The 17,973-nt window shown below is 43.4% G+C and overlaps 1 protein-coding gene across 3 annotated transcripts in view; it reads left to right on the top strand.

Annotated features, from left to right (window-relative positions):
- The window catches only part of AXDND1 (axonemal dynein light chain domain containing 1), a 564,522-nt gene that overhangs the window by 417,345 nt on the left and 129,204 nt on the right, over positions 1–17,973 (top strand). For all 3 annotated transcript variants that reach the window (XM_085601802.1, XM_085601801.1, XM_085601803.1), the window contains exon 19: positions 3,911–4,125. In XM_085601802.1, the coding sequence (XP_085457928.1) occupies positions 3,911–4,125 (215 nt within the window). The remainder of the gene's footprint in view (positions 1–3,910; positions 4,126–17,973) is intronic.

Below are 17,973 nucleotides of genomic sequence, written 5' to 3'. Positions count from 1 at the left end.
TTCTATGATTGCTTCCACTGATTAGTTGGGAGCACTTTTGGCAAAAAGGCACAATGGTGCCTAGCCACCACCCCATTTTGGCATGATCGACCAGCTGGTATTTCTTTTATTTTCAAAGACAACCCTTGAAGTGTGGGTTATGTTTTTAGAAAATGGAAAAACAATGTTCCTGCCACACTGGAAGTTTTCACCTAGAACGTGGAGCGCATTGTTTTTTACGATGAATACTTCTAACCTCAGATTCCTCACCATGTGAATATCCCTAGGCCACAGACTGGATCCGGTAACTCAAAAAGCAGTCCCCTGTGTGCTGGTAGGTAGTGCAGTGTAGCTGCGGTGCCGACTTCATTTCACTCTGGGAGTGGCAAACAAAGCTGCATATAAGTGCCACTCGTGTGTGCTGAAGTCAATTTCTTTCTTTCCACACCTTCAGATGTAGATCAGGAGCTCTGCTCCTTTTCTTCATCTCTGAAGAGATTTTTTTTAATGCTTTTTTCCCAACAAATCTACCTGTGTAAAAAGGAACATGACACCTGCTAAGAATACAAGGTTTAAACTTTGTAGGGACTGTCACCAACAGATATCTATGACAGATCCCCATGAGGTGTGCCTCTAGTGTTTGAGTTCGGCACACAGTTCCAAGGCCTGTGACGACTGCGCTCAGATGAACCCGAAAGCCATCCGAGAACCCAAGGCAAAACTCTCTGACAAAAGACTGCAAAACTCCACAGAGACCCAGCTCCTAGTCGAAGTTGAGAGTGCGGAGCTGCTCCCGAAGCCGTTCCTACGACAGATCTTCTTCACAGTCAGAGTCTTTAGGTGAGTCAAAGGAAAAATGCAAGATGTTCAGGCGAGACTCAACCCTTTCCTGCCACTCTCAATCACCAGAGAAGAAGCAAGGGCATCACTGTGCCTCTTGGTTTTGCTCCCATTCTACTGAGGAGGTAACTCCAACCCTGGTCTCACTGCACCCTGATTTCCCAGGTCAGTTGTTACAGTTGCAGCATACAGAGACCGTTAGGGATGCCATGGTGGGCATATTCAGCTCACTTCTAGCTTCCCCTCCGGCGTGCCTCCAGGCCCCAAGTATCTACAGGGGTCTACAATCTGGTCACTGCCTGCTGAGCCGTCTGCAGTGCAATTGTGCCCCTCAAACTCACTTCGGGTTCCACACTGGCATCAGTGCTGACTTTGATTCTAACGCCAAAATCCACGCATGTCTCTTGGACGTCAATGCCAGTGCTGCTGCAGGAGGTGCAGCCATTGCTCATTCCTTCCGAATCACCAACTTTTTGGCTCGGACCCTGACCAGAGTCAAGCATATGGAGACAATAATGCGGGTCCTGGGGAGGCAAATTTGCCCTACCTCATCATGAGGTAAACTCGTACATGAACGTTTAGGATGCCAGTGGACAGGATACCGCACCCAATACTCGGTAGTGTTTTTTCCTTGCCCTGAAGTCAGTAATCGCGAGCTGCCTCCTGGGATGCTACACCCATTCACCCTGGGACATGGTTGGTGAGATCTTACCAGCAGTTCCAGAAGACTTACAGGCTTCCTTGACTCAAACCACTTGGAATGGCTGGAATGTGACCAATTTTGTCATCGAATTAGGCCTAGACACCGCTGATTGTCTAGGACGGGCAGTTGAGACAGCATAAGTTTCCACAGTGGGAATTAAATTTGTTTCTCACTTTTGTAATGTGGACCCCTTTCGAAACCTATGCACAGTTGTCCATTATGTCTCTTGACCGTGAAAACAGTCTTTCTATTCACAATAACGTCTGCTCACCGCTTGAGTGAGCTTCAGGCCCTCTCGGCCCAACAGCCTTATACCACCTTTTTTCTGGGCAAACTGGTTTAGAGCACCTGAGCTGCGTTCCCACCAAAGAGCGACCTCTTTTCATATCGTACAAGCTATTACTCTTCTGACATTCTTTTCTCCACATCATCCCTCGTAAGAGGAAGAAAGACTCCAATGCTTGAACCCTAAATGAGTGCTGAGCTTTTACATGGATTATACCATTGGGTGGAGATGATCAGAGGCTTGTGGGGTTTTCTGAAGCACACAAATGTAAGGCGGTGCAGAAGCAGACTATATTACAGTGGGTAGGTATTGAATAGTGCCATCTTTTGCATGGTGTACTCCCAGGTTTTTGTCTTGACTGTATTTGCTTTCGGTATGACATTGCAAACATGGCTGCAGGCCTACCATTTATGGCCTGGCTGTGCAGTTTTAAAACTGCAAATTCGACCTGTCAAAATAACCCTTTTCATTAGCCTAGACTTTAATTTTAAATGTTAATAAGCCACCCATAAGGCAGGGTGCATGTAGGACATGTAAAATTTTACTGTTAAACACGTCCTGCCATTGAAAATGCCTTAAAAGTTGTTTTCACTGTAGCAGGGTTGGGTGTTCCATAGGAAAGCATTGGGATACAATAATACATTTAATAATGTTATCTCTGGCTAGGAAATAGGCATAATGTTAATTTTTGAACTTTTTGAACTATTTATGACAAGCCCAATTCAGTGGTCAATTTAAATTTGTAATAAATATTTTGGAAAAGGTAGTTTTAGAAAGTTATGTTTTCTCTGCCTCATCCCTCTAGATACCCATTTGCATGGGCTTCAACTGTCACCTGACAGCTAAATACTCCCTTTGATGAGTAAGAACTTGCTCCCAGAGGAGGGACAAAGGGCCTTGGGTATGGGGAGTTGTTTTGCCCTTTTGACAAATGAAAAAACAAGTAGAAATAAAGATAGTTCTCCTCTGTACGCCTCACTTGGAAGGCATAGCATTTTGACGCATTCCCAGGTCTACCACTAATGGTAAATCTGAAAATCTACCAAAATCCATTCGTGGATGCGTGGGAACACCCATGCCTCACCCATGGAACGCCTCTCTGGGGCAGATTGACACAGGGCAGTGATTTGAGCTGCCTTGTGTTACTCAAGATTTATTAAGCGAATCAGGGCCTCGTAAGGGGCCGTGCGTGGCTTGGAAATTCTGACTGGTGTTGCGTCCCCTTGGGTATCGCATGGGCGACGCAACACTATGATAAATATACCCCTGGGTATCAATGATAAGGGAGACTATTTTGCCCATGTAGAACACTTAACATCTTTTTTAAAGCATTGAGAATTACTCCGTAACAACATGAGTAATATATGCAATTAATGGTAAGAAAACCAGTGTGTACAAATGAATTCCTACTTTATTATTTATCTATGCAAATATCTCAAATTGATTTGTAGTCAGTAGTTCACTAGAAAACCTCCATAACAATGATGGCAATCCTTAAAAAAAATGTTTTAAAATAGTGTACCATGAAACTGCAAACAGTGCAGCATGATACACAGTTATAAAATATATACAATTAAAAAATCAACACATTAATTTTTTTTAAAGGAGCCTGAAGAATATATGACTGTTATCATTTCAAAACATCTCCAGGTTTTTAAAAGATGTTGAAGTTTCAACCCAAAGGATCAAATTTAGGACACAGTTATCATCCTGTTACAGAGGCTAAGGCACTTCAAGAAACCATCATTAAAATGGGGTTGAAAACAATTTCAAGGGTTCCTAATAACTAGATGAGTTGGTGACAAACATAACTAAGTCAATAAGCAACAAGTCACTCATTCTTAAAGGGTTCAAGAACAAAAACTTTAAAACAAGGAATCCTTATGAAAGAAATCAAAGAACTTTGGGATGTTCCCTTTTAAGGTGAAGAGTATGCGCAATAAAACACATCAATAATCCACAAGCGACACTCTCTATTACCTGACCAAATGTGTGTAATCTGGCTGAGTATTAGGCATATGCATTAGTAAAATACTGTTGATCATTTTCTAGGACATGAAAATGCCATCGGCGTCATCTAATGATACCTTTTTGATACCCAGGTTACCGGCCTCCACACAGCGATGGTCCGATGGATGGTCAATTTGCTCCTCTTCCTGGTTCCTAACTATCCTTCGCATGATACACCCATACCATTGACTCCCACAGAGTTTCCTGAAGAAGACATGGCTACACAGGGAGCAAGTGTTGAAGAGCTGGTAAAGGATGCCTGCTCGCTGTCACAGAAGCTGAAGCAGTTCTCGTCATACATGGTCAGGTATTGAAATCACTATGGACTCCTCTGCCCCCTGAAGGGAAGCGTTGTTCGTCTAGCATGAACTTCTTTTTTTAACGTAGAATGCTCCCTAGACCCCTCCAGTGAAAGGAACTGTAAGCTTTCTTAAGTGTACAGTCATCCTTTTTTTAGAATGCCTAATGCAAATAAATCGCCTTGAGTGTTGTCAAAGCCCTGCTCATTAATTTAGAATAATATGCGCTTTGGCTGCACCTTCCGGGTTTGGATATGGCCATTGGGAACAAATGTGTCCATATTACGTCTAATCAGGTCAAAATTTAATACATTTCACCGAAGCCTATAGAGCTTGGACTTTCAGTCCAAAACAGTGGGTAGAGAATCCTTCAACAGCAGTTTTTGTTCCACCATTGAAAGCTAGAATGCCTATCATACTATTATACCAATATAATAAATGGAGCTGCCAATCCGGGTTGTGAAAACTGTCTCTAATTTCTTTATTACAGCCTAGTCACCTGTAATAAAGAAATAACATAGCTGCTCAACTGTAATAGGTTAATACAGTTGAGTTCTGATGACACAATGGCTGCTACCAACACCAGCAACCAGGATGAAAAGCAGGTCACGGAGCATAATTACAGCCACAGTTCAAACAAGGAAAACTGGAACTGTCTTTTTGTTCTTCTGATATAGTTCTCCAAACATAAAAAGTGATCAGCAGAAAGGAGATATTTATGCAACATATTTAGTTTTTTCACACTATAGCACATTGCAGGAACATTACACAATCTCAGTATGTGTCTACACAGTATAAGCCACATCATTTTTAACTTAACATTTAACTGATTCTGCAATGTTTTTGCGAAAATACTGACTGTTTTTCGGTGTGTTTAAGTTTTCAGAACAGATTTGTGTTTTTTTCTTCTTCTCTGCAATGAACATGAATGAGCAACACGCTAAGGATTTAAGCAGTTTATGAGAAGTGTGATGATGTTACCATGTATTATAAGGCATAAAATATTGTCTGTCATACAATAAAAGGATATTGCAAGTCACCTCGGAGTTCCACGACCTTATAAGGAACTCAGCATTTGCCCTTGTTCCTCTATATCTGTGATACTCAAAGTACAGCTCGGGGGCCGCTTGTAATATACTAATTGCTTACATAGCACAATAGTTAACACGGTATAGCATTGTACTAATATACTACTGTTAAAACAACTAAATTACTAAATCGGTGGTTTTTAACGTATGGTCTGGGGACCCCTGGGAGTCCACAGCACCTCCTCAGAGAGTCTGCAGCTGCTTAGAAAATTATATATTATCAAATTCATAAAGTGTATATAAATAAAGAAGCAAAATGTAAGATTAAAATGCTATATGTTCTGTCAATGTGAAGTAATATAAAATTGAAGGCAAAAAATTAAGTCCCCGATTACGATGTAGGGCAGACTCACGACCGCTCAACACCGTTACGGAATGGGAACCGACTGACATCAGGTCGGCGGTTCGGAACGCATCTTTGGATGCAACCACACACAGTGCGGTCGGAAACATCAAGTTCGAGGAATGTGAGCTGTAGATCACATGCTTTGCATACTCCTTCCATCTAGTGTTGGGTCCGTATGTTTGCAAGCTGTTTTTCTTCGAAGAAGACCTTCCAGTCACGAGGTAGGTGACTCCTCCTTGCGGTGAAAGAGCGGATGGGCATCGACTCCATTGTTAGATTGTTTTTTCCGCCATTGGGTCAGAAGTGAATTGATGCGCTCCGTTTCAACACCATTTCTTCGGTTTCCACCGATGTGCACGACACTCACTCTCAACAGTATTGTTTTCGATTGCGATTCTCCGTGTATCGTGTTCACTTAAAAAACACTTTTTTGATCGGGTATCTCATGGAAGGCCGTCTGGCCTACCCGCATCTGTCCGCCTGGCAGTCGATGGAACGGACTCCATTCAAATTCTCATCGGTGCCACGCAAAGTTTCCGCGCACCGACTCACACGAAGTGTGTAACCTGTGCTTGTCTCCGGAGCACAAAGAACAGGACTGCGACGTGTGTCAGGCTTCCGGATCAAAAAAGATGCTTTGCAACCATCGGGCTCGACGTCACGACATGCAGAGCCAACACACAAGTTCCATTCCAGACCTCTTCGGAGAAGAGTAGCAAACAGAGGCCGGAGACGCCATGGGAGCCGAGGAAGAGCAAGACCCCATCTCCCTGGCACCACTGCCTGCCCTTAAAAAATATTTTCGCATGCAAATGCATTAACACCTACTTGAAGTCGGTGATAATTGTGAGTGTTGTGCGACCGCAATTACGCTATTTGGAAAGGGAACGTCCTTTCCAAATAGTGAGTCGCAAAACCTATTTAGCGGGTTGCAAATAAATTGCGACTCACTAAATAGGCTTTGTACGTGGCCCATGATGTTTTTGCATGCGTAAACGGGTTCGCAAACCCGTTTGCGCATGCAAAAACGGGTCGTACATCTAGCCCTAAATCTTTACATACAGTCAGACCATTTTCACATGGTAACACTTCAACAAGTGCTACCACTTCTACAACAGGGTGACTTTCTGTCTGCTCTAGATTTAAAGGACGCCTATTTTCATATTCCAGTACATCCCGCTCATCACAAATTATTCAGATTTGTGGTAGCAGGACAACATTACCAGTTCAGGGTACTCCTGTTCGGAGTCACCACTGCTCCCAGAGTCTTCACAAAGTGTCTGGCAGTAGTCGCTGCTCACCTCAGAAGACAACACATTCATGTCTTCCCCTTGGACGACTGGCTCTTCAAAGCCAGTACGTATTCAAAATGTCTCCAAAACACTCACAGAACACTACAGTTACTACATCAACTGGGGTTCACAGTCAATGTACTAAAATCGCATCTCCAACCTTCCAATACTCAAAACTACCTAGGAGCCACTTTAGATATTCAAAAGGCTCTGGTCTTTCCCAACATAGCTAGAATTCACAATATTCAGGCTCTAGTTCTCCATTTTCAATCTAGTCACTCGCTTCCAGCTCGAGTGTATATGCAACTACTGGGAATGATTGCATCTTGTATCATGATTGTTCCCGATGCCAGGCTTCACATGCGTCCCCCACAGGAATGCTTAGCGAGTCAGTGGAACCAATCGCATGGTCTTTTAACCGATCTAGTGGTGGAAAACACCAAATGTATCAAAAGGACAGCCCTTCATAGACCCAGTCCCATAGACAATGCTCCTTCTGGAAGCGGACGCATCCCTCTCTGGCTGGGGGGCTCACCTGCAGCACCACCCAGTAAACATCTGTTCTTGGGATGTACAGCTGTAATTCACATGCGCCCACCCGCCTCCCCAGGTACATGTAGCTGCTGCCGTTCTCTCTTTTATTATACATACATACGCATAGACATCTCTATTCTTTACTGCTAACTCCATTCTCACCCTCTGCGGGAAAGTTGATGCCCATGCACACTATCACCGAGAGGAGTCATCTACCTCGTGACTGGAAAGACTTCTTCGAAGAAAAAAAACTTGCAAACATCTGGACCCAACACTAGATAGCAGGAGTATGCAAAGCATGTGAATCTACAGCTGTACATGCCAAGAACAGATGCTTAGTGGGTAAGTAACATTATCCTATTTCTGTGGGAGCTTATGCTTCTGGGGTTTTCCGCCCGGCTCACAAACTCCCATGTTTCCAAACATCCTTGCGCCATGTGGCAGGTACCTCATGGTGCCTACCACATGGTGCAGGAATGTTGAAGGGCACCATAAGTGCTCCCCAGCGCAGTATGCGGAGGCCGTGGAGGGATGGGGGCCATACTAGGGGCCCCCAAAGACACTTTTCGACAGCAGATCCATGTCGGAAAAGCCAACATGGAACTGCTCTCGGAAAGTGCCATCATAATCCCAACAGCGAAAATGCTGTCTTTAAGGGATTATGAGGCCGTTCCCACTGGCTGACAGGCTCCTTGAGTCCATCGGAACCATGTCCGATTGCCCCGCCGGTTTAAACTCCAACCGCCGTCGGACTTTAAACCTACTATGTCGGTCGGAAGACTCCTACCAGCGGTCGGAGGCTTTCCAACTGACATTGTAATTAGGCCCTAAATTGGTATCCTCAGATTGATTTGTGGGAGCAGTGCAAGCGCATCAAACAGAATGTATATTGGATGACGAGTGGCCTCAATTGAATTTAGAACAGCTCCAACCTTCCTATTAAAATAAAAGTGTTGTTTTTCTTTGGTTTTTTTACATTTCTTTGTGCTTGTTTCTGTATTTTTGTTAGTTGTTTTGTGGTTCAAATCATCGAAATTGCTTAGGCCCCTGATTCCAACAGTGATTAGGTGGGGGTCCTGGATTCTATTAATATATGTGAGAGAGAGAGGCACATTTCAAAGCAGTGTAACATAGATATCAACAAACATTAACCAGAATAAATGTGACTTAGACTAATTCATCTCCTCCACCTAAAAACCTGTAGGCAGTACTTGCGTCATGGAGGGCTTTTCCCACTAGTTTTAACTAGCTCAATATATCTGAGAGAAATAAAAGTATAACCACTTGATAAATATGGCATGTATAACAGTCATGGACTTATAATCTGACATTAAATAATAGAATAAATGTTGATTTGAAGTAGTGCATATAAACATGCATGATAATATAAAGATCTATTTGGTTTGTTCAATTAAGTAATTTAAAATTATTTTGCCCTGATGCGAGTATAGTTGCTATTTATCACACCTGATAAATCACAATACCACCAAGTACGTTATTTATCGGATGCAATAAATCACATCAATTATGAGCTTGTCTGAAATAACTTGATAAATAATAAATACCATATGCTTTTCCCCTGCTAAGTGGATTTGACCTGGGAAATATGAACGAAGGTTGAGGTATTCAACCCATGTGATAATTAACAGATACGTTAAATACCTTCCAATTTATAATTCCGACCCATGCGTAAACCTAAACCTACGCCCTGGTCAGAATACACCACCGACTCGTAATCAGGTCCTTTGTGTCTAGTTTGGATACACCAAGATGCTGATTTCCTAGATCAACAGCAAAGATGTCAGATATTCAGAAACCTTCATGGCTTCTTAGCTCATCCATTCTTTGCGGTCAAATTTTTATTTGATTCAGGGTTCAGAATCAGCTTTTGATTTGAGGTGCACATAAATGCTATCATTATATAAAGCAATCTTTAAGTTTACTATGTTTCTACTGCTGAGGGCAACTTTCTACTTTTAGTTTTAAAAATGAGGTTTGCGTACTTGTAAAATATATATACATATATATACATATATCTGGAAATTAATGAGGCTGTGGTGGGAACGATTCCTCACCGATGCGGCAATGTTGCTAAGGCTTAAACAGACCAGCGCCTAATCCGGAGCTCTACTAAGAGTATCTATACAAGCTGCCAAAGAAGCTATGGAACCCACTGAGGGTATGAACGCCAAGTACCAGCATGCACCGTGTACTATGCAAACACCCACTCAGGGCGGGACATTACTTAAATTGCATGCTGGGCTTTCCTAAAGACTTTGATGCAGCCGCCCATGAAGAAGAGGTTACATACCTCGAAACGCGTCGGCACTGAGATTTTAAATACCGGAACATGACTGCTGGTCGCCGTGATGAAATTAATAAACCCTGGTTTGTAGCAGCATTGAGTGCGTCCAGATATGCTTGGGCAATTTGTGGGAACATTTTACACGCGGCAGCCCTGCCGCGCTGGAGCGCACCATCTGGAAATTAATGAGGCTGTGGTGGGAATGATTCCTCACCGATGCGGCAATGTTGCTAAGGCTTAAACAGACCAGCGCCTAATCCGGAGCTCTACTAAGAGTATCTATACAAGCTGCCAAAGAAGCTATGGAACCCACTGAGGGTATGAACGCCAAGTACCAGCATGCACCGTGCACTATGCAAACACCCACTCAGGGCGGGACATTACTTAAATTGCATGCTGGGCTTTCCTAAAGACTTTGATGCAGCCGCCCATGAAGAAGAGGTTACATACCTCGAAACGAGTCGGCACTGAGATTTTAAATACCGGAACATGACTGCTGGTCGCCGTGATGAAATTAATAAACCCTGGTTTGTAGCAGCATTGAGTGCGTCCAGATATGCTTGGGCAATTTGTGGATATATATATATATATATATATATATATTACCTACTGGCGGTCGCCATTAGGTAGTTATAGTTAGGACCCTGTTTCCATAGGAAAACCGCAACATTCTATTTGGAATAACTTTGGCGCCGGTCGACGAATCCTCGCGAAATTTTCAAAACTAATGGGGCGCTACGCTCCGCTCCTACCCTGAAAGTCTCGGGGGGATTCGTCAAGCGGGGGCTGAGAAAAAAGGGGGGTCCCAAAACGCGTTTTTCCCATGCATTTTTCCATAGGACCTTTAGACACAGCTACAGCCCGAACGGCTGAACAGAGTTACTTGAAATTTGGCAGAGAGGTAGTCTACAGGTCAAGGAAGTGCCTTTTGTAGGTCTGGTGTAAATCTGTTCAGTAGTTCCTGAGAAAATAGCATTTAAATCAATATATATATCTGTGGCAGCTTACGGTGCGCTTACCGTGCGCTTACCGTACGCGTACGGTGCCGTGCGCGAGCGCGATTCTGATTGGCTATTAGATCTTAGTAAACATTCGAATCGGTCGAAACCAGGAAGCGGCCGCCGCCATTTTCTCTCTCGCACTCTGACGGGGGGAGGAAAAACAAAGGCTGAAAACATGTAAAGGGGCAGTTTAGACAACTCCTAACCACCTAGCCCTGATTATGGGGTCCCCAAAGAACCCCAAAGGCAAAAAATTCACTTTTATTTTTTTTCGAAAATACGCCGATTACGCTTACCGTACGCGTACGGTACAAATTAAATAAAAAAAAAAATTACCCACCATTTCCCACCCCCGTGTTCAAAAGGTGCCCGCAGGGCACGTATTGTGCATGGCATATAACCCAATTGAACATTTAATAGATTACCTTTCTCAACGAAGCGCATATTATGTCCTCCGTGTGCGGACGGTGCGCGAAGCGCATCGTGCGTACATGGCCCATCCAGCGTAACGTGGGCACGCGGTGCGCGTAGCGCACCGCGTGCCCACCGTGCGTGCACGGCACTAACTGCGTAAAGTGGGCGCGCACGCCACGAACGGCGTAAAGTAACTTAGCATTTAAAAAACCGTACAAATTCACTGAAAAAACCATAGGTTTCACACACGTTATAGTTAGGAATTAGCATTTAAAAAACCTTGCAAATTCACTGAAAAAACCATAGGTTTCACACATGTTATAGTTAGCTGGAGATTTTACTCATAAAAAACCAATGAAATTCCCCCGTTATAGTTAGTGCAGGCAACTATAACTCACGCGACCGCAATCCTCTGCTGATGACATATGTGTCTTTATGAAAATAAATATTTGTAATATATGTATAGCTAAAATTTAATGGAAAAAGACATGGGCAAATAAGTGTCTAAATACAGTATTAGCATCAGCAGAGGATTGCGGTCACGTGAGTTATAGTTGCCTGCACTAACTATAACGGGGGAATTTCATTGGTTTTTTATGAGTAAAATCTCCAGCTAACTATACCATGTGTGAAACCTATGGTTTTTTCAGTGAATATATATATATATATATATATATATATATATATATATATATATATATATATATATGGTAAAGTCGTCCTTCAGATACACTCACGCACTGGAAAACAGACGAAGCGAACCCGTTGGATGGTGCCATGACACGTTTCAGCCCACGTGGGGCCTTGATCACATGACACGGAAGAGGAAGTAAGATGTTTTTAAACTGCAGAGTGAATGACGTACTGCCTAGAAATCGATAGACATTGAAAACATCCTATGCGTGTGCCATTGGAGATTCGGATCCTGAATACTCCTAATACATGTAAATTACATCAATTGAAAACAGTCATCAAAAGTGTCTTGTAATAAATAATCACCCTAGAGAAACAGTAAATAGAATAAATATCTAAAAACACATCAATATTTAAATAAATAAATAAATGTGTTTAAATACAATCCCAATGTAAACCTGTTATATTTAAAGATGACTCCTGACTGGGCGTTTCTCAATCCTGATCACACTAGCAGCTTATTGAAGAGTTCTTTATGTAAAAGAGAAAATACAATTATTCTATAAAAACACCTTGTATCCCATAGGATAGCCGCATTTTAAATGTTTGTGTGCTTTTCACAGGATGCCTCCAGTGATTCCATGATCTATTAGGGGGAGGAGATTAATCCCATGTGGACCTTCTAGTATAAAACCCCCTATTATCAAAATGTCATTGTGCAAATTTGCATAAGCAGTACGTTCATAAAGTAAAGTACAAACCAAGTGCGAAAATCAATATAGCTTACATTACATAAATACTATTAAAACCATTTGAAAGGAGATATGAGGCAGCTGAAGTATACTGTTAAATCTCTTTGACCTAGTGAAGATAGGTGTACAAATCTTCACTAGCCTTGAGTCCATTGGGAGCTTTGCAGTCCATGAGTATAATGTGCCTTGTCTCGAGTTTCCGTAACTGTAATTCACGATCCCCACCCCTTGTCTGAGTCAATCACAAAATATTTTAGACCAGTAGGGTTTTTAGCATGCTTTTCCTCGAAATATCTAGCCACAGGATACGCGGTATCGCCATTGGTAATGGCCCGTATGTGCTGGAGTATCCTCTTGTGGACCTGAAGCTTAGTGCTCCCTACATAGCGCAGGCCACATGGACACTCCAGCACATATACCGCGTATTCAGTTTTGCAAGTCAGCTTGCTCTGTATACGAGTAGGTGTATTGCTAAGGGGAGTCGTATATTCTGTTTTACTCACCCCATTTTTACAGGCTTTGCAAACCGAGCATTTGAGGAAACCCTTGCTACTGTTAAGGCATGAACTATTAATTCTAACCTCTGGGCTGCTAGAGACTAAATAATTGCTCATGGATTTTGCCTTCCTGTAAGTGATACTAGGAGAATGGGACAAATGTTTTCCCAAAACTGGATCCCTGGCAATAAGTGCCCAATTTTTATTCACAATTTTACGAATGCTTTGATGCTGATTGTTGTAGGTTAGAATTAATCGGGTTTCATTTTGCTCTGTTTGCTCTTTCTCTTTTTTACCTGCTGTTGCTAACAAGCTACCAGAATTATTAGCCTTGCTTATTGCCTTATCTGCCTTTTCCGGGAGATAGCCTCTTCTCAGAAATCTATCCCTGCACTCATTCTGAGCCTCTACACAATCTTGATCAGTGCTACAAATTCTTCTAATACGGAGCATTTCCCCATATGGTATACTTCTGATCAAATGTGCAGGATGATGACTGGAGGCATGCAATAAAGCATTGCCAGCTGTTGGTTTTCGATACATTTTAGTTTGTAGTTCATTGTGCTGAATAAAGATTTCTACATCAAGAAAGCATATCGAACTGTTACTGATCTGACTTGTAAACTCTAAATTCAAATTATTTTTGTTAAGGTTCTTAATGAACTGCAAAGCATCACTCTTAGTTCCATTCCAAATAATAAGAAGGTCGTCTATATACCTAAACCATTTCACCACTTTGTTCAACATGATATCAGGAAAGGTGGGTATGAGAGCCTGTTCCTCCCAGTACCCCATGTGCAGGCAGGCGTAACTAGGGGAGAAACAGGCCCCCACAGCCACACCCCTAACCTGCTGGAATACCTGATTGGAGAACATAAAGAAATTATTTTCCAAACATAATTTGATCATGGATAGTAACATTTTGTTATGTTCACAAAAATTGATAGATCTCATGTTTAGATAATATTCAATCGCTCTCAGTCCATCCCTATGATAGATACTGGTGTACAAGGATGATACATCTAAAGAAATTAGATGATAACCAGTTTGCCAGTGCACTCCTTGCAATTTCTGCAATAAATCACCAGTATCCAATATGAACGAAGGGAGTTTTTTGACATGTTCTTGCAAAAAAAAAGTCCACGTACTTGCTCATATTCGCCATAATGCTTTTACATGCAGAGATAATAGGGCGCCCAGGTGGCTTCACAGTATCTTTATGGATCTTAGGGATGAAATAAATTATAGGCATCACAGGGTGTTCGATTTTCAGAAATTTATATTCATCCATAGTGATTAGGCCCATACTCCTCCATGCCATCAAATTGGTATATAGCAAATTCCATGTCATTTTGGCTTCCGCCATAGTGGTTCTTTTGTAGCACTCTCTGTCATTTAATTGTCCGAGGGCCTCCTCCATATACATCTCCCTCGGCCACAGCACCACATTCCCGCCTTTGTCAGACTGGCAGATGACCACATTCACATTCTTTTGCAGTTTTTTAACCAATTGATGGTATATAAAGTCATGATATTGATGTCTCTTTTTAGTATTGGCCTCCTTAAGATGTAACAGCCTAAGATCGTGAGCAACCTTGTCATGGAACATATCAAAATTATCCTTTAACATCATAGGACAAACCGTTGATTTTGGTTTGACTGGAGTAGGTACAGTCATGACCCTCTGTCCTAGATCTGGGTTGCATGTCAATTGTGTAATCTCGGCCTGCATTTGAAATAAATCATTTAACAACTCTGCATCACCTGCTGTTAATGTTGGAGGACTTAAGTTGAGTAAAACTGGCGGTGTAATATGATCAGATCTATGTAATAGGTGAAATTTGCGCAGTTTTAATTTACGTACATATTTGTAGATGTCTACTCTGGTCCCAGCATAGTCAAAATTGCTTCTGGCGCTATATGAAAGTCCCAAAGCCAAGATATTCTTTTCTTTATCAGAAAGTATTAAATTGGTAAGGTTAAGAACCGACTGTGAATCACACACAATAGTGTTACCACTTACTTGTTCTTCCACTGTTTGCGCGCCTTTCTGTAAGGTGGCTTGGTACTCAGATTTTCGCTGTTTGTGACATCTCCGCCTTGCGCTGCGATTCCTGTTGGCGCTTTGCTTGTATTGGCATTTCAGGCACCAGACCGAAGGGTCTGCCTGCGATCCTGGCGCATGCAGTCTAGTTCCTGCGCCAGGGTAAGCTTCCGAAACCCCAGCCGCTGCACCCTTTGTTGGTCATTATCCGACTCACTATCCACGTTAGAGCTCAGCTCCGACACAGATGGGGTCACTGCGGGCCGGTCATGAAGTATTTGGCAATTCCAACGGCTTATTGCTTTTCGCTCTGACATTGTCATATTTTTTGGCAAAAGTAAGTAATTGCCCATTTTCATAGTCCAACCGGTCTCGTTGGAATTTGTAGGTCTTTCTTTTTTTAATAATTTCCTCCTCACGCTGTAACCGCACTGCCATTTCCTCACGATACTTGGAGCTAAGAGGGGTATATTTTATTAACTTTATTTATTTATTTTTGCATAAAAATTAAAACAGGTGTACATTTTGTAGAGAGCATTCCTGATTGGCTTTGACTCAACCACATTGATTACATTCCTGGTCATTGGATATACATGAACAATCCCGTGTGGGTCCCTCCCAGTCACATCAGCCATCTAATCCCCTTTCTCTTAGTAGTTCGGGCAGTTGCTACTCCCAGATGTACTACTAGGGCTCGAATGTTTCTCCTCAACCAGAATTCCTCGGCAGAGTTCCTGCCACACTCTTAAGTCCTCATCTAGTTTTCATCTCTGCGACTCCTTTTCATGTGCACCTCCTCCACCATAGTCCATTCATGCACATCTCTAAGCCACACCAAGATATCGGGTGCCCGCACTCCCATCCTGACAATCGTAACTCTACGCCTTGCTAGCACTGATAGTAGTTGCTGAAGCTCATAGGCCATCTTGGTTTGTTTTTTATGTTTGCGTATTAACCCAAGCAAGCAGTGGGTTGGTGTCAATTGTACGCAACTGCTAACACTGCTTCTGACCCTCTCCACTACCTCTGTCCAAAAGCGTTGTACTTCGTTGCATTCTCAGGCCAGATGCAAGAAATTAGCCTCCTCCTTATAACACCTGAGACATGTGTTGGGTTTATCTGGAGCCATGCAATGTATTCTCTCTGGGGTCATGTGTGTGCAATGCGCATAATTATTGTTAATGAGCCGGAAGCGGGCATTACATGAGATCTTGTGTGAGAGCGCCCACCATCTTCCAATCCCCATCTCCCAGAGGTGCCTCCATGTCAGTGTTCTATGCTGCGAATGTCATGGGAACTGGCCATTCGCATCAGTCCTCCAAGCCTTGTACAACAGAGATACAAGGTACCTGCCAGCTCTGCAAGTCAGAAGTACGTCTAGGGTCAGGGTGTGCAAAGGGATCAAGGGGTATGTGGGCCATATCTCTTTGAATATATTAGAGAGTCCAGCGTATTGTAGAGATTGTCCCTGCCCCAGCCCAAAATCCCTGCATGCCAAGCCTGATAGAACATATTGGCCATCACTCTCCTGACCAGGGTTAGGTACCAGACCGACAGCTCCCAATGGAATGGAGACTGCCTCAGGATTTGCTCTACAAAGGTCTGCCAGGTGCGTGCGGTCTGTCTGACTACATATGGCACTGAGTCAGAGACTCCCGCTCCCTCCAGAAGCAGTGATGGCAGGACGGCAGCCGGTACCCTATCATGGAGCAGCCTCTTTTCCCTATTGTCACCGTCGAACCACCTGGCAGTGTGTTGTAACTGCGCTGAATAATAATAGAGCTCCAGTCTTGGCGCCTCCAGCCCACCGCACTCATACGTGCGATTCAATGTGGCAAGCGCCACTCTGCTACGGTGGCCCGCCCAATACTGGTCTATTAGTGTGGAGTCCACACTGATAGTGCTATCGCCAACCTGCCCATTAAAGACAGAGGGAGAGTATTCCAGAAGCCCACTGAATGTTTTCTTCTAGACATTGAGCTAGATTATCTGAGTGTCCTGCGCTGCCAACTGGATGCCCAAGTAATGATCCGTCTCCTACCGCATACCTAGCCGAGGAAGAGCGTCCCGAGTGAGGCCCGCTAGTCGAGCCAGGCGGAATATCAAAATGTACGTCTATTTAGCCATAATCCCGAGCATCCACCAAACTCATCAAGCATCTGAAGGAGCTTCGGGACTGTGCAAGGTGCCACCCGTGTTGATGCCCCAACGCCCCAAATCTCTACGGGCCCAGATTACCAGTGGCTCGATTGTAGGGCGAACAATAGGGGAGAATGCGGGCATGCCTGTCATGTCCCCCTCCCCAATCTCCACTCACCCGATCCGCTATGTCCCTTGCGTACTCTAGCGCTGGGCACAGGGTATAGTATCTGCACCCATCAACGGAACCGCGGGCCAAATCCAGCAACTCTTAACACTTCCTGTATGTACCCCAGTCCACTGAATCAAATGCCTTTTCTAACTCTATGGATATCAAGACCAACTCCTTGTCGCAGTGCCGCACTTTGGGCAAAATGTGCGTCAAACATTTGATATACATACCAGTGTTGCGGGTTGGTATGAACCCCGCACTGGTCTTCATGCACTAGATGTACAATGTGAGTGTCTAGTCTGGCCGCAAGGATCTTGCACAGTATTTTTACGTCTGAGTTTATCATGGTGATGGGCCAGTAAGCAGCTGAATCTCGATACTTTCCCTCCTATTTGAGTAGCATAACTATTTCGCCTTCACACATCGTTGGGGGCAGAATCCTGATCTCAAAGGCCTCCTCATACACCTCCAACAGAGGCTGGCCCAGCTGGCCTGAGTAGGCATGTAAGAGGGACACCGGGAAACCATCCACGCCAGGGGCTTTAGTTCATGGCAGGGACTGTAGTGCCTCCTGAATTTCTTCAACTGTAATTTTAGCATCTAATTCCATCGCAACTGTGTGTGAGAGCTGTGGAGGGG

This window comes from Triturus cristatus, chromosome 4_2 (genome assembly GCF_964204655.1).
Source record: "Triturus cristatus chromosome 4_2, aTriCri1.1, whole genome shotgun sequence".
Classification (NCBI taxonomy): domain Eukaryota; kingdom Metazoa; phylum Chordata; class Amphibia; order Caudata; family Salamandridae; genus Triturus; species Triturus cristatus.
This window is presented reverse-complemented; position numbering and strand designations above follow the sequence as displayed.